Below are 24,023 nucleotides of genomic sequence, written 5' to 3' on the forward strand. Positions count from 1 at the left end.
ATGTTTCAACTGTTGTCCAAACGATTCCTTACTGTGGGCAATAAAGCAAGCCTTTTTTGTGGAACATTCTGGCCTTGCATATAAAACAAACTGCAAGAGTACATGGCCTCAAATACCATTCAATGCCACCCATGAAATCAAGGATCTGCATCTGAAATGTTGGTAAAGGTGAAAAGGCACTGGGAGCACATGAAATAAAGAAAAAAAATATCAAATATCCTTTGTAGATCAGAAAGCACTGTCATACTGGCCAAACTGATTGCCATTCTAATTAGCTAATAAGCAATTCTCCAGGTGTAAAGAATGACTTCTGCAGAAAGCTAATAGTCCAGAGAATTATCACAGGGAAAAATTGTGTAAAATAGGAAATCAGGAAGCAGACTTTAAGCTTTCAAGACAGGCAGGCAGAACACTTCAGATTTGCTAACATCAACTTGAAGCCAGAATCATCACTAATTTATGAAAGTTATACACTACCGAAATACAAAGGAATTTGTAAAGACAGATGACAGACACCCAGTGGGTTTGGGAAGCTAATAGCTGGTGTAGTAGAGCCACTCCAGGCATTGCAAAATACAGTAATTAATGTGTTTACACCACTACTTGAAGAGCTCATGGAAGGACGTATCACATGCTAACTTGTGATAGCTGTAGAACAGATTATGTTAAATAATATTTAAAGCATATTCAGTTCTGCGGCATGACAAAATACAATGCACAAGAGATGCACAGCAAATGAAGCAAGAATTAGACAACATCAGATGCTGGACAGAAGTGGACATACACTTTTGTGAGATGCAGGGCTTGCGCTCTTCAAGGTATTGTGGGTGGGGGGAAAAATGTTCTTTGGAAATCTTTCAGGAAAGAAGTAAAACTAATCTCAACCACTACCAATATGTTTCAAACCAGCCAGCCACATTCTATATATGGAGCATATTTGTAATGCTGCAAAGCTCTGGAGTCTTACTCAAAAAAATTATTAAAATAGCCTGAAGTTTTGAGGCAGAGGCCCAGATGTCATCTTCTGGACACCAGCTCATCAGGCGGAACAAAGAAGCAATTGCTCCAGCTGTCAGTACAGAAGACAACAGTCAGGTAACTAACACGTAATACTCCAGGCAGCTACTCAGCTTTAAGCCTTGGTCAGAAGCATTTCCTAAAGTAGGGCAGGTTTCAGAAGCTCATCTGCTCTAACCTGCTCCATCAGTGAAACACACTGTGAAGGTGAACCAGGATAATCGGAAAGATCCAACAAACAACCACCCAGGATAAAACCTGGCCTTTGCTGTGACAGAGAAACTCCAAGATTCAGATTATTTAGACGTTCTGTAAGAGGTGCCAGTCCGCTGTTTGCTGCTTCTAGTCATCAAAGCACAAATGCATCAACCACAAAAAACTAACTTACAAGTAAGATTCACTGGGAACACAAGCACATCTTAATTAAGAAACACAGTTCATAATGCGGAGATGGAAATCCATACCTGCCAAGGGAGTTTCTTGCAAACTAGTGCAGACATCAGCCACAAATCAGCCACATGAAGTAGCTTTAAAAATTATCATCCTTGAAATGTTATCAAACTGATGCTACTTAAAGCAGAGCTAAGAAGTATTCCTTGCAATACAGTCTCAACATTAACACACAGGTCAGGATTGAAGCATCTTTTAATGAGTAAGAAAAATTTTTTCTAAAAAGCTAACAGTCACAGGAAGCTGATGCTATTCCTAAAAGGAATATGATGGTAAAACTCCCCCTCTGTATTAGCATGCATTGCTTAAAATCAGCCTAAATCTACCCGTAAAAAGCTCAGTGGATTGAGCGATTTCTCCCACACAAAAAGCAGAATCGTGGTTATCACTGCAGGAGAAAGGAGCAGAACCTAACTTCTTGCCAATACTACTAGCCCCATCCGCTGTGGCCCACCAATACAAAACAGAAAGCAGACAGACACAGGGCTTCATAACACTCAGCAATCAGTGACAAGCAGCACAAAACAGAGCATCAGGTAGATTTCTTGAAGAAACAAGCAAGGTCTGTTATACCCATGGTTGCACCCAGCATCAAGAAAATTCCAAATAATTTTTCATGTTTTAAATGAATTCTAAATTTCCTTCTGATTTTATACATAGAGACATACTTTTATTGATAAGCAACAGCACTGGTCCAAGATTTAAGCAACACTGCTAAAGGAAAGCTGTGTTGAAAGAACTTAGCACATGAGAACAGCCCCAGCCTCCAGCATACAGAAAGCATACAGTTGATAACAAAGTGACAGAAAAAACAACTGTGATAACATTTGTGATTAATTTAATAATCAGGGTCATCCACACATCAGTAGTTTCACATTTCCAGACGCAATGACGACTAAAAGGAAAACTGGCCTTCAAGAAGGAATGTAATGTGCAAAACAAGAGCTGCTTTAACTTGCTGTCTTTCTAAACCCCCAGTTTCCCTGGCGTTAACACACTGGTCGAAAGCACAAACACAAACACCTGCTGAAAAAACAGTCTCAAATGGTGTCATCAGTAGACAGCTATGATAACCACAGGTGGGATGTAAGAGACTGTGAGTTTTTGGAACAGAAATGGTACAAATTGAGAGATAATATGCAAAGGCTTTTGGCAGGAGATCTGTGTGTCTTAATAAAAAAAAATAATTCTGTGATGTTTTGCAAGAAAGAGACTTAGTCAAAGACAAATCCACACTGATAGACCTGCAAAACAAATACAATGCAACAGTTTTTCTTAACTATACACAAATGGTTAAGAAAAAAAAGCCAGCCAGTTCCTTTTGACTGTACTTGTGTTCAAGCTATAGGAATTCAAAGTAACCTAAACAAGATGATGCAGAGACAGATTTTCAGTTCAATGAAAACAAATGTGAACCATCAGGCTATGAACTGTCAATAGCTGAAGTTGATAATTCGAGTTGTATTTCTGGATCACGTAGCAAATAGCAAATTGAAGAGAGAAAGAGGAGGTCTTGCAGAGAAAGGATCATCAAAGCTGAAGCAACAACAGAGATAAATATTCTTTAAATGAATCACTGAAGATGATTCATGAAGAAAAAAGGCAAATAAAAATAAGGAGAACAGAGATGACAGTCAAAAGGCTACCAGAAGCCAGGTTTTAAGCATGTACTTGAATGTGTAAGAGGCAGCCAACAGTAAAGAACAAAAAGATACAATCCTTAACCACTACTTCGGACAAAGAAGGCAAACAAGTGACAGAAACAAACCTGGAAAAGGTCTATGATGGAGCTGGATCCAAATTCTGAAAGAAAAGAGTTCTAAAGTGATACATTTGATGGGATTAGAGATAAAAGAGAGAGAAAAAAAGCAGAAGCAATAGCTAGAAACAAAAGTGTATTTAAAGAAAGAAGTAGCAATAGGCAACTCCCAACACACAACGGGACTACGACAGATTTATCATACAAGCAATCGATATTTTCTGCAACTAAAATATGGTTACGTGGAAAAACCTTTAAAAAAAGATATTGAAGGCCTTATGAAAACATTGGAGTAGGTAAATCAGTGCTAAGGGATTATGCAAAATAAGTATGGTTAGGAATTGTCTGATCGCTGTCAGGCAGTCCCAAGCTATCGGACTGTTTCTGTGCAGCCCCCACAGCAATTGCAGGCTTTCCCGGTAAACCTTACACGATTAAACCCAGCAGTTTAAGTAGTGTTCAGCCTACTCATGACACCACACGTAACAGAGCTATCGAGGCACAGCAACCAGGCGAAGGCAGACTCTCTACGACGCTTTTAAAGTGTAAAAGCTTCAGCACACGATCCGTCCGAGGCGGCGGGGCCAGCCCGGGCAAGGCCCGCGGAGAGCTGTCCCGCCCCGGGAGGCCGGCCGGAGCACTCCGAAACGCCGGCGGGCGGCTACAGCCCCGCTCCGGCCCCTCACCGGGGCAGCGGCCGCCGCCGCTCGCCCTGGCCGGCAGCACGGCAGAGCAAAGGCCGGGCCGGCCTCCCGCAGGCCCTGAGGGGGGGACGGGACAGCCCGAGAACCGGGCCGGAGGGGCACGTCGCCGCCCGCACCCTCCGCCGACTCGGTCTCGGCGGCAACGGCCCGGGGAGCGGCCCGGCAGCCCCGGCACGCAGCCTCCCGCGGGCCGAGCCCTCAGCCGCCCCACCGCGCCGCCTCCACCCGCCACTCACCCGCGCGGCGCCGCGGCCCGGCCGCCGCCTCCCCCGCCTGCCGCCGCCACCGGCCGCTCGCCCAGGCCCGGCCGCCGCCGCCGCCGGCTCTCGCGAGAGCCGCCCCGCGCGGGGCAGGAGAGGCGGCGGCGCCCAGATCTCGCGAGACTCGCGGGGGAGGGGGCGGGCCGCGCGCCGCCGCCGTTGCTAGAGGGGCGGCCGGGCCGCGGCGGGCACAGCCCGGGGCTGCCGGAGGGCGCGGGGCGGCGGGACGGGGGACCAGGGACCGGGGCGCGACCCGCCGGGCGCCGCCGCAGCGTGTGTGCGGCCGAACGGGCGGAGCCGAGGGTGGAGGCGGCCGGGCTGAGGCGGCGCTGGGGCGCGAGCGCCGCCCGCCGGCGGGAAGGGCGGGAAGGCAGCGCCCGCGGGCCGCCGCCCTGAGGCGATGTGGGGCGAGAGGGGCCCGGGAGCGCCCCGGCCCGCTCCGGCGAGGGACACAGCTGGCCTAGATTCGTAAATCCCCAACGGAGAGGACAACGGTGAGACAAGTCTCAAAGGCCAAACATTTATTAACTTCCACAATGTACTAATTGGATACACGATAATTGATTAAGTATATAACGGCTTGTGGCAAGCAGTACAGTGGGCCTTGCATTTCCTGATGATAATAAGAAAAAGGGGAATAAGAAAAGAAGAGAGAGCAAGAGAAAGGGGTAGAGAGATCACCAGTCCGGGTTCCTGCATCAGTCCTGCCAACGGAGGTTCAAGGATCCATCCGTCTCCTTCACTTCGCTTTTCTTTCACTCCCCACCCCCCCAATTTATTCACACTTTCCTTGGGTCCCTCCCCGAGGCCGACCTACCTATCTATATATCACCTGTATGGGCTTCAGGGGATGATGGAACTGCCGTGATCTGTTACTTTCCCCCACAGAGCTGCACTGAGGAGATGATAACGGGGCAGCTGCCCTTCCTCTGGAGCTCTGTCCGTGTTCACACACAGGTGTTCTGAGGTACAACCGTTACCGGTTTTACACGGCAGCACGTACCCGGCACCCAGAGCTCTAGTCCAGCCCCGTGGTGCTCTGGTACCATCATCTGTCCCTGCCTGGCACAGAAGAAAAACCAAAAAAGGCTGTAATACAGTTTAGCTAGACAAGCTGACCTGTTTGCTCTCTCTACGTTCATCCTAAAACTGATTCCTAATTTAAATTTCAACTCTAATTTTTAGGGTCGTACAGCCCTGTAGGTTAGCTAGTCTGTGTAATCTGCAGTCTATTTAGGAATATAATTAGTGGATGTGGCTTTCATTCCATAACACTCCAGCAGAACTGCCATGTCCCACATTGTTGGCAACTTCAGTGTACTGAAGTGTCACGGTTGTTGACACTTGAGGCCTTTGCACTCCTCATGTGGGGAGAATAAAATGATACCAAGCTCTGACTGCATTCAGATCTAAAGACAACATTTGTCTAAGATACTCTCTGTAGCATCATAATTAAATACAGACAGAGCTTGACTTCCCTATCAGCTGGAAGGAGTGTAGAACTCCAGGCAATAAGTATATCGAAGCGAACTGGAATTAGTGGTGAGTTTGGGAGGAAAAAGAGAAGCAGCAGATCTCTGCCCAGACTTTTGAATGTTTATTTGTTGTTCTTTGTACACAGTGGGATGCCAGTTTGGTGACACAGTAGATATTCTGGAGCAGTCCCACTGTGAAGATCAATCACCATGTATGGGGTTTTCTTGAGGAAGAGAAGGGAGGTGATTCTCCCCTCTACTGTGCTCTCGTGAGACCCCCCCTGCAGGGCTGTGTCCAGCTCTGGGGACCCCCAACATCAGAAGGACATGGACCTGCTCGAGTGGGTCCAGAGGAGGCCATGAAGATGGTCAGGGGCTGGAGCACGTCCCTTGTGAGGGCAGACTGAGAGAGTTGGGGGGTTCAGCTGGAGAAGAAAGGTTCTGGGGAAACCTTACAGCAGCCTTCAAATACTGAAAGGGGCTACAGGGAAGCTGGGGAGGATCTCTATCAGGGAGTGTAGCGATAGGATGAGGGGTAACGGTTTTAAACTGAAAGAGGGGAGATTTAGATTAGATATTAGGGAAAAATTCTTCCCTGTGAGGCCCTGGCACAGGTTGCCCAGAGAAGCTGTGGCTGCCCCCTCCCTGGCAGGGTTCAAGGCCAGGTTGGACGGGGCTTTGGGCACCCTGGGCTGGTGGAAGGTGGCCCTGCCCAGGGCAGGGGGGGTGGAACTAGATGATCTTTAAGGTCCCTTCCAACCCAAACCATTCTGTGATTCTGTGACTCACAGTCTCATAAAATGCTGTTCTAAGCCACTGTTGGACCAAACCTCCCAGGGAAAACATGCAGGTAGGAGGGCACATGAATCTATATCCTACTGATGAGTATATTCACCTCGAGCAGGGGTTCTGATTTAATCTCTGTTGGAGGAAGTTGACAAATTTGCTACCAGATTTCAGAGACTGGAACTCTACAGCCAATGCTTTTTGTGTGCTTCTTATATATCTTACAAAGAATCCTCCTCTTTCAGGGACAGAGAAGTAATCTAAAGATTCAGTGAGCGTACACCTCTGGACTTGCCTGATGCATTAGCTGCTCTGACTGCTTCAGGTAGGGATTATTGGATAGTCAAGTTGTACACCTTATGCTCCTTGGGGAGAGGAGGGAAAGGAGGCAAGACAGCAAGGATCTGTGTCTTTGCTGTAGTGAAATGCCCCATAAAAGACAGAAACTTTGCTACAATATACAGCAAAACATGAATCTGTTAAACGAATTCTCTTCCTCATCCTTTAACAGTAACCACAGAGATAAACCACACAGTTCTAGAAATCCACCAGCAGAACAATGACGGCCAAGCAGCCCGCACAAAAGCTGTTAGAATGCGCTAACTAGGCGAGGAGTCAGATGTTATGTGCTGTTCAACAGTGAGCTGAGCAATATCAGACTGCAGTATTTACAGCAGTCAAAGCAGAAGCAGCTAAGAAAGCCAAATCACTAGCAGTTAAATCACCAGCAGTAGGTTTTACTTTCAGATCTTACAATTTGTCTAGTTTTTATTAGAGTTCTTGTGATTTTGGCTTTGTTACTTTTTCATGGGTTTTCATGGGTTTGGGGTTTTTTTTCACATGGTACTGTTTTACTTCCCCTGAGGATGGATATTGATATTAGTGCTTCTTGTTTCAAAGAGTCATGAGTGAGGGACATGTTTATATTTCTTTTCTCTGAGAATTTTATAAAAAAATGGGTGCGTACATTAGATAGCCATCTGCATAGGATAGATCTTTGAGGACAGAGGTCTTACCAAAAGCCCTCGTCAGATCATAAAGCAAGGTTTTCTGCCTTGAGAGGAAGTATGTACATAGAAACTACTTTCTTCAGGGAGGAAAGAGACCTTCTAGAGACACCCCATCTTTGGAAGTCTGATCCTGTGGATGTGAAGGCACATGTACCTGATATTTTTCTCACTTTATTTCAGTATAACAGGGGACATAGGCAGGCTCCGCTGACAGTCACATGCATGGCTGAGTCTGTTGTGAAGTGCAGGCTCACTCATTATTTGCGTTGTATGCGTGTAAGTGCACAATCTGGCATAGACTTAAGGCACGTTCCAGTGCCTGTGTGGGAAAAGAACTCTAGCGTACCTGAGAGTCATGCCACTGTCTCCTCCAGTGACGTTGGCTGGAGTTGAGATTTTGGCTCACACTAGCTAAAAGCTCCATATTCAGCCATGTGCAAGTTCAATTCTTCACCTCTCTTTCCTAGTTCTCTTAGAAAGACAGGTAGGCAATACCATTTATCTCTCCATACTGTTAACTTGTCATATTTTTATCATACCTCTTTTTATTTATTTATTTTCTGCTGCTATTGTTACTATTTATTATCCTAAATATATGTTCCAGTGGCCCTATTATTTCTTACCATCCTTTTTCTAGGCCCCCTAATCTGTGAAAGAGAGATGATTAAAACTGCACGTTAGTCCAGGTGAAGATGAATCTTTGTAATGTATCATGGTATTAAAATATATTGATAACATCCTCTCCCTCACTCTCAACATTTTGCTGTTTTGGCTGCTACTACACCGATCAGAGGTTTAAGATGAAAAGCTGTAACAAATCTGTTTTCTAGATAATTACCATCAGTAAGTAATTTCATTCAAATAGCACTTTTTTTTCTAACGGTCATTACCTTAGCACTAATTCATGTGCCACTGTGTTGTCCTTAGTCCTTCTGAAGACTCATACTGTACGTGGGCAAATTTTAGCCATAAATGAGAGTACTGAGCGTAGTTTGTCTGTGCTCATATTTCTAGCCAGTGTTCAGTGGTGCATCATCGTCTGTCTCTGACCCTGAACCCCTTTGTAAGCAACAAGTATTTTTTTAAGTGTGTAGAAAGTTTAAATATTTGTGTAAGAATCTTTCATCTACTGGATAGCTGAGGATTAGAAAGAACAAGTTGTTTAGATAACAGAAGTCTTTGTTTAGATGTAAAGGAAACATTTTATGAATTTGGCAGTTGAAGATTATATAGTTTCTGCATGTGTGTCAGTATTGTAAGGGGACATAAATAAGTTTGTGCTAGGTAAACACCTTTTGTTTAACCATTTTGTGTGCACAAAGACAAAAGGAAAAATAAAAATTGCTATCATCGTTATTTTTGCATTTATATTGCTGTAATAAAATAAAATGTCTTAATAATGTTGCCCCAAATGCTAGATTAAATCAGAAGAGTTACAGGCCAGTCAGTTATTATGCTTTAAAATAATGTCCAAGATTTTTGGTCCACTTTATTTGTAATACATAAGTGAGACATAGGTACAAAAATGCAACTTCATTTCTTTACGTTAGCACAGATGTCTGATAAAAGAATAAATAGAAAGTGCACTTTAAGGCCTCGATTCTACAAATAGAGGAGTGGTATGGAACCCTTGCCTGTGTGTGGAGTGCACCAAACTGCACAGGCAGACCATCTGCTTGCAGCATCGGGGCCTTTACATTACTAAAAGTATAGCCAAGATTATGAACTACAGTTCACTAGTTACAAGTACCTTTCTAGCCTCCAGCAGACTGTATTTATATTTGTAACGATTCATGAGGTTTTTTACTAGGTTCCCCAAGGCATGCTAGACATCAAACAAACAAATAAGGAGCAATATGGGAACATACATACAAACACTTTGGCTTAGAGCAGCAACTCTTCTAGGTTTGAGCTCTGGCAACGGCCAGTTTGGAGGCACTCATCGTTATTCCTACTGAGAAAATGTTCTTATTAGTCAGAAATGATTGAGAGTCCTAAGCACGTGTGTGCATATGCCATTCAAAATAATTTTTTATTTGCTGCTTTTTAAAATTATCATTATCATAATTTTTTTTTTCCATCCATATTTATGTCTGATTCTTTCTGAGTCCTGCTAAGAGTTTGAATGTACTACAGCTAATGGTTTCTCTCCCAGGTTATTTCTGCATGTTAATGGTTCTCATTTTGGGGACTATCAAACTGAGATCCCAGTTCTACAAAAAAATCACACTGGTCTCACAAACAAAAACTACTTACACGAGGCCTAACACAACATGCAGAAATTCAGAGATAGTTTACACAGAAAATGAGAGACAAAAAATATATATTGCAAGGTTTTTGTTTCAGCTGCAATTGTCTGGTACAGAATAATTTCCCAGTTCTATAGTTAGGGCTGTGCTTAGATATGTGCTACCATCTCTGCTCCCACTGTTTCTGCAGCTAATTACAGGTTATCATCTTTTGGAGGAAGGGAAGGTAATCAAACCTTCCCTGCATTTCGGTATTTTGCCAAATTTCATTCTTCTATTTCATACCGAATTTGTTTTAATTTAATCTCATTGTACTTTAATCTTAAACTTTGCCTTCCTACTTTAAATTTTATGTTTGCAATCTTTAATCCTAAATTATTATCATGCAGTTTTTGCTGTGTAATTAATGTTCCTCTGATTTTAGGCCTTCTTCAGAAAATAAATGTGGATTTAAATTTACATATTTTCATTAGTACAAAGTTAAGTAGTTAGTACAAAGTTAATTAGTACAACATCTAACCCTAGGCAAAATGGTGCCCTATTCTGGAGACAGGTTCTACTGCATTTATTCATTGTTAGTTAACAGTAGGCCTAGTGTTACATGCAAATGCTGTCCCTGTAAGAGTAGTAGAACTGGTCTTAAATTATTTTTCAACTTTCTTACTGTTTTGGGTTTCTTTTTATGCTGGAAATTTATAAGATATATTAACCATTTAAAAGATACCCAGAAATTAGCAGCAATGGTCATGCGTGGACTGTAAATATATTTTATTATTTGATTGTGAAATGTCTAGCTGAATGGGGCTACAATCTTGAATGAACCTTCAATCCTTATTGCAGTTTGAATAAATAATAATAAAATGCCCTACTTGATCAATGATATGCAGACATGTGCTTACTTGGACAGACATAACGCCCTGGCTTTTTTCATTATGGCTTTGTTTTAAAGAGTACATCCATGTAAGCCTTGTCCAGATCAATGGATTTCTTTTGCATTGCTGCCCGCAAATGCTCAGGGAGCAGCCTCTGACTTCTGATCTCACCCAGGACAATATCATCCTTGTTTCGAGGCCTCTGGGTCCTAGCATCCTCGAGAGCAGTGTGCACATCCTGCAGCTTCATCTGGAGCCAGTCCTGTCTCTCCACGGTGTGTCGATGCTCTCCAAGGTTATGCATTAATTGCATCTCACTCACCGATCTTTTCCTGCATGAAAGCAAAACAGAGGAGGAGATTTCATTGTGGCCCTTCTTGAATTCTAGATCTTCACTCAAAAACCCAGGTTTGGGAACTTTTGTGAGGTATCACAATACAGAGCCATAGAACCTACCTTTCTAATTTGTAAGGGACAGAATGACATCTGGAGAAGAGAAGGATTTGTTATTGGTAATGGATATATTAGCGAAAAGGTGTCAAAAGTGGGAAGTAGTCTAGTTCTGTGACACTATTGTTTGACTGTGTATTTATCATTTATTTTAGCTGTTGTAGGTGAGCTTAGGGCTTATACCATAATAGGTAACCGATTAATAAAATTATGGAGTTTATTCAGTGATAGCTTTCAGTGAACACTACAGCTAAGGAAGCATGATTTCCTGTGGATTTGTGTCTCAGTGATGGCTGATGTTAGTACCTAAGTGCAAATTCCAGCTAGATTCTCACACAATAAAAAAGATGCTCTCCTTTGTAGACCACCCCTCCCAAAGTCTAATAAGAGATGCAGCTTACCAAATGATATTCCTGAGAGAACACTTCCATGGTTTTTCTCCCTCTATGCAACTGCCTATTTTCAAAAATGTGTAAGAACTCAGAGTATCTGAGATCTCTACAGCTATATCTAGTGGACAGAATTTGGCCAGTGTTCAAAAGCAGGGACAGAAAGACTCACATACACATACAGACAAACCAGCCACATTCTCAACAACAGCTAAAGTCATCCTCCAAACTTTGGAAGCGTATAATAATGTACTTACATCATTGGTCTTCCATCAGAGTTTGTAAAAAAGCATATGGCATATAAAATGATTGCAGTCCGGGCCAGATTTTTTACAGAAGTCATTTTGTCTGCAAAGATAGAAATGAATATATGTATAAAACTATTTCAAGTATTTTCTGTTAATTCTGAAGAAGAAAAGTTGAAAAGACATCAGAGAAGTGATCTTGAAAAATATTTCTTTGTGAAATGGTTTAGAGCAAGGAGTGCAGATGAAGAATTTAGTTCTAATACTAATTTTGTGAGCTACTTACTGTTACTTTTTAGGCAAGTCTAAGAACTTTGGTCAGCATTAGTTGCTCTGCTTCATCATCATATTCATCTCTTGGATAATTGGATGAAAACCACCATGTTCTTGCTATACTATTATCATTATTATCATTATCATGATTGTTGTTGTTATTGATAATAACATTACTATTATTAAAAATAGTTTATATGTTCCAAGTATGTTGAAATACTCATATATAGCTATGCAAGTGAAAAGTTTTGTTCTTTTATCCATTTCTTTTACATATTCTTTAAAATGAAGAGGCTGACACTTTTCTTGACAATTTTGCATAGTGGCATAACTAGTGAGTTATGTAATTCCCCATTCAATATATAACAGAAATCAGAATTGAACCCTTCATTTTTTTTTCAGTGATAATCCTGCATTGTCAGTTTGAATTCTACTCTGCTTTGTACATCAGCAGCAAAACTGCCACTTGGGATATATTTGAAAAATATTTGTTACTGATGATGCTACAACAGGCAGAAACGACACAGTCCAAATATCAGTTTCCAGTTTGGATTTTCAGAATTGGCAGCCAGAAAAGGCATCTTTTTGTTAAAGCTTAAGAAATGTGATACGGAGTAATTGAAACTTAAGAAATATAAAACTCCTCAGTGCCATTTTTGCAATGTTTTCCGCAGCTTTACTCTAGGTCAGCAAAGCATTTATTACATGGTATCTTACATGATAGTATGAATGTAGTCCTAGCAGTCCATCTAACCCAATATTTTGAATTCAGGGGTCGGATTCACTTCAAGATATTTCTAACTCACCATCTCAGATTTTTTCATTTCACAGATTTGGTTTGGATATAATGAAACAATTTGATCTTACTAATATTCACTTTATTTTTAAGGTAGTCTGAAAAGAAGCTAATTAAGAAATGAATAAAGAATCAATGATAAAATTTTCTAAATAAGTCTTCCAGAGAGCTTGGAAATAAAATAGAGTATACTTACCAGATAGTATCTTAAACAGATTTCTGGTTTGGGTATGTCGGCAGATGACTGTCTCTTGATGTCAAGTATATTTAAAGACCACTGAATTGGTTTAGTGGACCCCTTAAATGTAACTTTAAAATAGAGCTTCTAAGTAACTTAGAAGCCCTTTTATTGTCTCAGTTGATGTCACTCTCAACACACACCCTCCTGACCCTCATGTACCCACCCTCGGATGCTTTTGTTAATTTGGCATTTACAGGGAAAAGAAAGGTTTCAGCAAAAAGAAAGTATCCTGGGTAGCTGTAGAGAAGTTTGACTTTTAATTTCAGATATTCATAGATTAGTGCCCAAGATAACATGATCTCTGGAACTGTTGGATGTATTTGCAAAGAAAACTTTGTGTTGTTAAATGCAGACAGGTAAAGCAAATTAGGCAGCGAGGTTAGTGATCTACAAATGCAAGATTAAAAGGAATATTCTAAAGCTGATACCTAAAATACTTATGGGAAATAGGAATAGTCACTTCAGGTCAGATACTAGGTTTCTTTGAGAAAGAATATGCTGGAAAGGAGAAGCTCCAAGATGACAGAGGATCTTGTTTTTAATGAGAAGCTGGTGGTAGTGAGAAGTTGCTAAAATACAGTGTTAGACCTTCACTGTTCTGTTATAGCTATACCTATGAATATCCTTGAATCTCTCAAATGCACTAGATAAAATAAGAGGTTTTTGAAGAGGCTGCGATATAAATTAGGACTTTATAAGTTTTGGAAAAGAAATATAGAACTCTTCGCCTACATTCTAAGAAGTGAAAAGTGTAAATCATCAATACTTTCCCATATGTATGAAGAAAGATTATTTTTGGCTGCAAGATATTTTTCCTACATTAGATGCGTCTAAATTCCAGCTTATTTCTCCAGGAAAAAAAAAAAAGTTTACAGCTGCACATCTTAACACACCATTTGGAAGTTATTATTGCTTTTAACATGAATGATTTTCAGTTACTCTATATACCTGCTGTATTTCACAAAGAGGTAAAAAAGATATTTTATAATATTGATTTACATAGATGGGGAAAGGAAGGGAAAACCAGAAACTCTAAAAGGCTCTAAAGAGATCTCATGGTTCCCTCCGTAAATAGTAAACTGAGAAGTAAAGAAATAATCCACTTAAGTTCAAGAAAACAGGGTGGAGATGGCTTCCAACATGGTACTGTCAGTTGTCGATATCCTTCCATGTAGGCAAAAAGAAAGCACGCGGAGGTTTATGGGATGATAGGTTTTGTTAGGAGATTAGGATGCTAACCTGAAGGCTTTAGTGACTACAAATGTACGATGGACATGACACGCCAGGAAGCGATTTGAAAAATGCCTACACAGTTGATAAAGAAAGGCTCCATTTTTTCGATTTTACCATAACAAACACATGCAAAACCTTTAACACAAAGCCCCAGGCAGTATTGTTACAGAGGCCTGGCATACATACGGAACCTCTGGCATGACAGCAAAGCCTTAACTGAAGGATGAGCATTAGAAAATCTAGTGTCTGTATACAAAAAAATCATGCTTTCATATAAACCGGCAGCAACTGATAGCAAAAATTGGCAATAAGCCATTACCTACAATTGCAAAATGAGTGTTAGCAGACTTGGATGGCCAACATTATTCTTCTAGTTGCAGCTGCACCCCTCACAACACACGTGTAAATCTGGAAGAGACCCCAGGCTGGAGCTCTGAATAAAACTGAGACAGAGAAAACACCAGAGTATGATGTTGTAATTGAAAATACTTAATTCACTTCAGAAAACTTATAGTATGTTAGTGCAGATGTCCTTAAACAAGATGTAATTTTAGCTGACATTTGCTGCATGCCTAATCTTTAAAGCAACTCTGAAATCGGATTTCTTATTCATTGTCATTTTTATTCAAAGGTACTAAATAAGTTGTACTTAAAATCTCAAACAAATATGGTGAAACTTGATACTTAAAAAATATTCATATGTGAAAAAATACACAAATTTGCAGTTTGCCTCAGATGACCGAAGATACAAAAATAATAAAAATATGTGTACTCCACTATTTGTAAACCTATAGAGCCTGTGATGGTAATTAAAGAAACTTTAAATTACAGCTTAAAATTGTCATAGATTTATCTGTATATGCAGAAAAAATAATTTAGTTGATTTGGATTATTATCTGTAATATCCAGAAATTATGTCATTTGAAAATACAGCTGCTAAAAATTTATCCCATGTCATCGGTGTTTCCTAAACTTGGCATATCAAATGTGGGAATGACAGATAATGGACCAAATGAGTGTAGTTCTTTTACAAAATACTGTAATTGTGTTTTTGTTTGGACATAGCATATTTACTGTGTAACAATGAGCTGAAAATAGTATTGAGGTCTTCTAATGTTTCAGAAAGATGAAGATTCAAATTTTTCTCTTTCATAAGTATTCCTTTAAAAAATTAAGATCTCTTTTGGGCACTACTTAATGGAAGAGTAGAAACCAGAAATCCAGGACTAACTAACTGCCAAAATGCTGTTCAGTAGGAAGCATAAAACTACCCAAATTTATAGATACTGCAGTGAAAAAGAGGTATATAAACTCTCATGACAGAAAGAAAAATAAAATATTATCTCCTCAATGAAAAGGCATGGGTGAAAAAAACCTCAAGTTTTTTAGGAAACTTCTACCAGTGAGGGTACATTTCTACTGCCTGCAAATGAGGACTGACCTACAGGAGACAATTTTTTCCTCTCTTGGAGTGAGAGGAGGGAAAACAGAGTGAATTCTGAGTTTCCATATTCTGAAAAGAGCAGGCTATGAATGATCCAATGCAGCAGGTACTACTAGATAGAGCAGTCAAGAAACTATAAACCATTAAATGTTTCAGGTATCTACCAGACAAGGGCAACCAAGTCAGAAACTGATTGCAAACTATTGGTGTATATTTTGCATTATCAGTACTGAAATTTCTTTTCCTTTGGAAGAGGAAGAAGTGAGAGCAGGTAACTTTTTTATGAGACTTAGCTGAAATACAATAATGCTTAGAAGATTGTAGTTCAAATGTGTGGTTATTTCTCCGTGTATGCCAGTGAATTGTCTCAGGCTAGATCTGAGCTTGAACTGAGTGTTCTCTTTTATCACTATCTAAAACCATAGAATGTTATACTGGAAATGAGACAATATAGCAATATACTTCAGAGTTTATTACAGTAATGGCTTCTCGATGCCATGAGGCATTATAGATGTCAAACAAGGGCATGGCACCTTTGAAGATAAGACCTGACCTTCCCCGACCTTCCCGTATAGATTGTACAGATACTTGAATCAACTGTGCATGAAAAAATCTCTGTGTTGCTTTGTTTGCAGGTGGCATGTCACTTACGTTGAATTTGTGCCACTGAATGTAATCAGACTCCGGGGTTGAGAACAAGCAGAAAGCAATTAGGCAGATTTTACAGCCAGGTAAGTGAACAATGGCCATATTCTAAAAATTCTGAATTCTTTATAATCTACGGCATATAATCTTTTCATTTTGCCAGGGAAAAATATTATACTGCATCTTGAAATTAAACACATCCTGAGGTACGTTACTGGAATATGATCAGAGGTCACAAAGCTTTCTAGAATTATACTCTTAAGCAACTAAAGCATATTTTCACAAATCAATTATTGTAATCTGATATATTAATACTCCTACAGAATTCTTCATCCTCTAAATTGAAGGCTTAAATACTGCAGTCAGATTATTTCTGTGCTATTCACAAAAGTGAACTTTTTCCACTTTGCTTGTTCCAGTGGGTAGTTCCAGATAAAATGCTTTCTAACTGCAACAATGACTGAGAGAATATTAGTAGATCATTGAGCAAGGGAACAAAGTAATTTGTGACACACTGGATGATTGGTGAGGCAACCTTTCTAAATGTGTCCAAGGAATGTTTCTGCCTTGACACAATGAAAAGCCAAAGTGACAGTCAGTAAACTCTTTAGGACTTCATTTGATTGACAAGATTTGTGGCTTTTCAAATACCACAGCAGCATGTTTGGTAATTTATGTAAGCAATGTTGGGTATCTTCAGGTGTTTTTTGGGTTCTTGCAGCTAGATGAAGCTTCGACCACATGCCATTTTCCAATTAGATAATAAAGAGCAGAGACTTATATGAAAATCAAAAGATGGCCTATAACAGTTTTAGTTTTGTCCAATCTGCTTTAGACAATGTTTTTTTAGCAGCTACTGGCAAATGTAAATTTGAAAATAATGGCTCGCAGTGGTTGTGAACCTCTCTGATTTCTTTCTGAGGAAAGTATATACTGATGAGGTTTGTTTCCAGGTTATGCACATCTAGGCAAAGACAGATTAAATGCAAACATCACAGAGTAAAAGATCAGAGAGAAAACAGAAGCTGGTAGAGTCTAGTCCCAGTCACCTGACTTTAAGTACACTTGCTTACCTAGGGAGATAAAGTGGACTCTGTAATGATAATTGTGATCCATATTACTTCTAGAGTTTTCACAGATGTAGTGAAACATATACAATGTCGGAATGGACAGCCCCTTTTGCTCTCAATGTAATTTAGCCATGTTATCTAACAGAGCTATCCAGTTTATCACGGAATTTCTCTATTGACCTATCATGGACACGCCAGGCTTTGATGATATGATTGTGAATGTATGAGTGTTTGCTCTCTGCATGCCACCCTATACCATGGCTGCATAGAATTTCACATAGCATTACATGGCTGTTTTGAAGCCTAAATGGAGACCCCTGCTTACCTCATCTCTCTCTCATGAGAAGAATCTGAAGCTTGATGAAACAGCCCAGAGCAGCCTGGAGGAATGCTAAAATGGCTGTTAAGGAAAGTCATGAAGATGAGGTACCTCTTAGTCTCTAGAGAGACATATTTCAGCAGGCAGTAACAAAGATGCTATTCTGCATCATGAACAATGAGAAAAGCCATGGTTAGTTTCAACATACATATTGGGACATTTTAAAAGTATTGTTAGTGAACTGTAAGCTAAATATGTAAGTATTTATAGACTGGTGTGTGAAAGTGTAGGTTTTACTTTGGATTTAAAAGTTCTGGTAAATTATTTTAGTCAGTAATTACTTAAGATATTAGCCCTCGTGACACTGAAATGCCATGCTGTCAATGCTTTGCTAAACTCATTGCTATAAGGAACAATATAATACTTTATGACTTTTTCAGTAGATAAGAACCTGGTACAGTACTCAAAACTGCTGTTGGATCATTGGATTTTGGGGATCAATACCACATTCAATTATGCATATGCATATGCACACAGATATAGAGGCCAGAGAGTTTACTGGCCTGTTACTGGCTCTAAAAACCTTGCACAGGGTTGAGTTCCCTTGTAATGACACACAGTGTGGTTGGAGCTCTAATGAGGGCTTATGTTCTTTATTGTCATCCTTGAAACCGACGTGGCATCCCTGACAAGCCACACAAGGAGACTGGTTTTGAGAGCACAAGTAATCCCAGAGGGAAATTCATCTACCACTGAAACAGGGGTGAGTCTAAAATCCACCTCCCCCCTCTTTCCAGTCTGAAACACCTCACTCAAGACTTCAGGATTCAGGAACGCTCTTTTCAGCATACATCTGCACACACAGGCACATACATGCACATTCTATAAAATCATCATTTTAAAAGCTATTAAGACATCTACGAAAAAAGGTTTGAGTAATTAAATATCAGTGTCTACTTGATCCTGAAAGTGGGAGGTAGGGAACAGCAGATATCTACAAGTATCAGGTTTGACCTAACAAAACCATCATAAGAATGAATGTGCTAGCTCTGCATAAAATGGCCATGAAGCCTCAGGATGATACAGGATGGAACAATGAAGGTCTGCATGTTTTATGCAGGTAGCCACATATTTTTCTATCCTTTCTACTGAAAACACATTTCAAGTTCATATTCCCATATTTTTTTCTGCAGATGAGCAGATAGCATCCGAGTAAGCAATCTGGAGCTTGATGAAATCTCATGGGAATGACATGTACAATTTACAAACGAATGATGACATTTCAGACCTTTCTTTCAATCCAGTGAACGTCCTGAAAAAATCTTAGTCCATAGTCAGCTGAAACACTTGGAAACATAGAGAACTAGCAAAAATCATTGTCTTGCTTGGGTTTTGAAAGAAAATATTGTGCTAGATTCTATGCAAGCATGCAAGAAGATGCAGACCCTTTAATAATGGTGTTACTAAGGACAAAAAATGTGTGGTTTTTGATATGAAGCTTTACATTATTTGAGATATTAATTACAGCAAATACAATGTTTTAAGTTATATATTAAAGACCTTGTCCCAGAAAGAAAGGTCTTTAAATGAAAACTTTTAGGTACAAGACTTATTGAAGATTTACTCAGTAGTTAAATATTTTGACCTGAAGTTTCCGCAATATATTCTCTTAATACATTTGTACATATATTTGTACTATTTTCTAAAGGGATAATACTTTTTCCTACTTTATTTAATCCATCCTTTTCACTAAATTATAAGACATACTATTAATAGATGTCAAAATCAAATTCTTGGATTAGTAATTTTCTTTTACAGAACTCAAATGACATTTTGAATACATGCATTTTATTTGCATGATATGTATATTTTAGATCTTTCTATGTTGACCAGTAATTTTCTCAAAACTCATTTTTCTTCTTAGACCATCCTGACATGTCAGTACTAACATGAAATTCTTATAGTACTTCTCATAATGTAGTTCATCAAGAAGTCTAGCACGTTATATGCATTTTGAGCATCAGTCACTTCCTGTTGTGCTTTTTTACTTCATGCTTTTCTCTGGCTGGATTTGAGAATGTATAGTCTACAAGAAAATGCACTTTATGGTAAGATGTATGGGTATCGGTGCTTAACAGTTACTTGCTTTTGTTTCTTTGTTTCTCTATGTTTCAGTCCCTATGTTGAGCCACTGAGATTCAAAAGAAGAAAAAATTGGTTCTGCAGATCATCACCCTGGCCTTTTCTACTATGATCTTCAGTAGAAGAGAGCATTATTATTATTGACTGTAGTGGTGATTTCAGTGAACTAGAATATACTAGTCAGTATGTCTCTTTTAGATCTTCCTTGCTGACGTGCATATTTCTCCTCTCTCACAAAGCTATACAGACTATCTCAATTTAAAATTATTCTTGTTAAACTGTTTAGCTCTCTGCTTAGCCTCTGTTGAAAATCTATTCCTAGGCTGTGTCTCTTTTTCCATATGAAATCCAGATTTTTCATCTTAATTTTCTAGGCTTTTTGTAGAAGTCCTAGATCCCCACTTTTGTCCGCTGCACATTCTCATTTTAATCTATGCAGTTTGGGCTAGGATATGAACAAATCAAAATTTACTTGGCTTGCACTGTGCATGAATGACAATACACAATGTTGAGTAGTGAAGGACCGAACCCTATATTTCTGCCCTCATTTTCTGCTACCCTTTGTTTTACATTGTGATCTCCCTATCTCATACAATAGACTACTGAAGGTAAGAATTCTGCCTAAGCAAGTCACTTCATTTTCCATGCTTCATAGTCCTTATTAAAACGGTCATCCCTATAGAATCCTGTCCCCAACTTGACTTTTTTCTGTGGTAACCCCTATGTTAGGAACAGGCTTTTTCTCCATTAGCCAGATAACTTTCCTCCTCTTATCTCCTTTGCCCTTTTCTTACTGCCCACTACCAAAACAACTGACTATTTTTCAATATTTAAGAAAAAATAAAAATGACTATATATATACAAATACTTATATATTAAAAAGCAGAATCTTTAAGAAGCAGCCCAAACCCACTATCCTAACAAACTGTTCCTTCCCTTCCTCTAAGTTGTACAATTCTGCATGACCTCAAGACTGTGAACTCTTTGAGTACGGACTGTATTTTTTTCATTAATTATTATGCACAGATATCATCCTGCAGCAGTAACAATGGGCTTCGTAGTTTTACAGTGAGCCTACAAACACATCTTAGAAAAGAGAGAATCATGTAAAAGCAGGATTCTGAGCCATCATCCCTAGCAGCCTTGTGAAATTAAAGAACAGGGTAATGTAGGCAATTACTGCTTTAGTTTTCTCCAGATTGATGCCCCTTTTTCTCTGTCAGACACTGGGAAACTCCTTTAAAAGGAGTCTCTGCATATCTCTGTAATACAAATGACCTGAAAAGCACAGGCATGGTCAGAAGCTGACAGGAAACTGGGCATACTAATGTGCAAACAGATGCTGAGGCAATAGTAGCATCCTAGACCCCCAAATCTCTTTGTATCTGAGAGATCTATAAACATTTGTGAGACTATAAATTTACCAAGGTGCACAGAGGAGATGGCTTGAGCTAACCATTTTTGTTCCATGCTAGCATCTGTGCTGTAACTATAGGAACAGACTCTATAAATAGCCCAACCCAGTTACCTTTTTCAGAACTTCAGGGATGGCTAATCCCGAAAATAGATGAATTACATAACTCTGTTCTCTAAACATACTCGTTCACTCTGCAGATTGGGTTCTTTAGACACCACTGTGCATCCCTCTAGCTTATGTTCAGTACTCACTGGAGAAATTGTTGAGGATGAGGCTAATTTTCAGCATCTGAGGATTTGGACTTTGGCTGCAGATATTTGTCAAAGTGCATTTAAAAAGAAGAGCATATCTGAAATATCAGACTTTAACACTGATTCTAAAGTTAAATCAGGTAGGGTCAAAAAGGCTGATTTTGACACACCAGGCTGGATGCCCATGGCTCAGGGGAAGCAAACACTCAAACGGAATCGTGCACATTTGCAAGACTGTCCTTGAACTTCAGGTTACAACAGAAGCCGGAGAAGTGTATCTTCCTCTGGAATACAATAGCATTTAAGAAGCACGGTATACTAAATGAAAGATCTCCTTCTGGAGCTCTGAAATCTGCCCTTAAAGGAGCAACTGTACACAAACCCGGACCCAGTGTATTATAAGTGGAAGTGACATCCTTGGATCCAATGCTAACTCTCCAAAACTCTAAGGGCCTTCTACAGTGAAACTGTGTATAGGAAATATCTGCAAACATAATACCACAGGAGTCCTTGATGCATCCAATTTTATGTCCAGTTACTGCCTTCTCAAGCTGAGCCATCACATATGTCACTGCTACAGCGGCCTACCAGCCTAATAATGTAAAGAGAGGACATTGCATTGGAATGAGCACATCTGAAGACACACACGCTCAACTATGACCTCATCACATTAAGGATATACTTAGAGGAATAGTATCCTCCCAGGAAAGAGTGCTCTACAGCTGTGTTATCACTAATGCCTGAGCAGGTCTCCTGCTTATGGTAATTCTCACAGCACCTTTGAGGGAAGAGTTACTTCACGCATTTTACAGATGAACGAACAGAAATAGGAAAAACTATGTCGACAAATCTCTGAGCTGAAATCTGCCTAGAATGATAGGAAATCTCACCAGAAGCCCCCTGCATCACTGCGTGCAAGTGGAGATACGTTCCCAGAAATGTGGTGGACACTGTAAGGTGATGGTTGCAGAGACTGAAAGCTGAACTTGTTTGGTATGTGAAGTCCTGCATTCCAGGCAGCAGTGCAGACCACAGGGCTGCCAGTCTATTACTGCTCTATTATGTAATGTTTACAAGCTCTTTGCCACAAGTGATCTAACACCTGCAAGAGGCACATACTTCCCACTCCACTGGGGTTGCAATCTCGTTTTTTCTTCCCAGTATTGATCTGCACAGAGGAATTATATAAAATCTGCAAAAAAAAGCTTCTTAGGTGTTACTAGATTTTCACTCTGTGTGTGTGTCATGTTTTGGACTCTCCAGACACATTTATTTTCTTTCCATCCACCTTCACTGTTTTATCCATCTCTCTTCTGGTTCTCTCCTGGGGTTTCATTCCTAATTTATAATCAGTTATATGGCACGCTACCTACTGTATTTCTGAAGAAATATGAATACATATTGTTCTGCTTAATTTTCTGCTCTGTTCTTTTGAAGCATGAAGTAAAAGCTCTTTGCAAAAACACGAACACTGAATGGCATGATTGTCATTTTTTGGATTTCTGGGGAGCCTCACACCGACAGCTGTTATTGCTGGTGCCAATCCCACCTCCATGTAATAAAACACTTCTCTGTATTATCTCACTGCACAAGTATGATAAATACTTTGTCACAGGCATTTGCTTACATCCTAGTCCTTCTGTGATTGTGGAACACAGGTGTTAACAAGTACTCAGCTTCTGTGGCTGCATTGTAAATAGCATTAGACTAACCAGGTGATGATATCACATCAATATTCTCCATTTCCAAAGAAATAGCTTGCATTTTTATTTTTTGAGTACAGACCATGAAACAATACAAAGAACTTTTCAGATCTCTCAATGTTCAGAAGAGATTGCTGTCCATGTTTTTAAAAGAAGAGGCTTTCCCCTATCTCCTGTTTCACAGAATCATGTAGATTCTCAGAGATCCTGTGGTCCAACTGCCTGCTCAAAGCAGGGTCCACAATGAATTCAGACCAGGTTGCTCAAGGCTTTATCCAGTTGCGTCTTGAAAATCTGCAAGGACAAAGATCCCAGAAGCTCTCTGGGCAACCTGTTTAATTACCTTTAAGGGGAAACTTTTATGCTTAGTCAGAACCTGACACATTTCAATTTGTGGCTATTGTTTTGCCTTCTCTCACAACGCAGTTTGGTGAAAAGGTGCAGATTCTTGGTAATCTCCTCTTTGGTACAGAAAGGCTGTTATTAGGCCCTCCTGAACCTTTTCCAGGCTGAATAAGCTTTTCTCCACCTCTCTTCATAGGGCAACTGCTTCAAGTCTCTGACCATCGTGGTGGTCCTCTGCTGGATCATCTTTTCCATACTGGTGGCCTGAAAACTGGACACAGTATGTCCATGTGTCTCAATTCTTCGAATATGCTAATAAAGTAAGAGATAAAGAACACAAAATGCACCTTGAGTATGACCCAATTTCTATATTCCTAAGAACATCACAAGTCAAGAGATATCATCCACTGGAGCATGAGTTTCCCACAAAGATTTTGTCCCCTCACTTTCTGTTTTCATCAGAAAAAGAATCCAGATA

The 24,023-nt window shown here is 40.0% G+C and overlaps 2 protein-coding genes and 1 long non-coding RNA gene across 8 annotated transcripts in view; 1 reads left to right on the top strand and 2 right to left on the bottom strand.

Moving 5' to 3' along the window:
• Window positions 1–4,246, bottom strand: part of BTBD10 (BTB domain containing 10) — a 29,194-nt gene extending 24,948 nt beyond the window's left edge. For 2 of the 6 annotated variants that reach the window (XM_074918495.1, XM_074918492.1), the window contains exon 1: window positions 4,167–4,213. The gene's annotated coding sequence lies outside the window, so the exon portion shown is untranslated. Of the gene's footprint in view, window positions 1–3,235; window positions 3,271–4,166 lie in introns of those variants that run through there. The other 4 variants (XM_074918497.1, XM_074918496.1, XM_074918493.1 and 1 more) reach the window with 4 other exon arrangements.
• A 153-nt stretch (window positions 4,247–4,399) lies between these two features.
• Window positions 4,400–22,966, top strand: LOC141966154 (uncharacterized). The gene is made up of 4 exons (XR_012634553.1): window positions 4,400–4,684; window positions 6,697–6,776; window positions 16,289–16,384; window positions 19,863–22,966. It is a non-coding gene; the product is annotated as an uncharacterized LOC141966154 (long non-coding RNA).
• PTH (parathyroid hormone) lies at window positions 10,641–11,773 on the bottom strand. The gene is made up of 2 exons (XM_074918601.1): window positions 11,679–11,773; window positions 10,641–10,914 (listed from the first exon to the last, which is right to left on the bottom strand). Exons 1-2 carry the CDS (start codon window positions 11,762–11,764, stop codon window positions 10,641–10,643), a joined length of 360 nt encoding a protein of 119 aa, XP_074774702.1. The 5' UTR covers window positions 11,765–11,773.
• Window positions 22,967–24,023: the final 1,057 nt, after the last annotated feature.

The sequence above is a fragment of the Athene noctua genome, chromosome 14 (assembly GCF_965140245.1).
Source record: "Athene noctua chromosome 14, bAthNoc1.hap1.1, whole genome shotgun sequence".
Taxonomy (NCBI): Eukaryota; Metazoa; Chordata; class Aves; order Strigiformes; family Strigidae; genus Athene; species Athene noctua.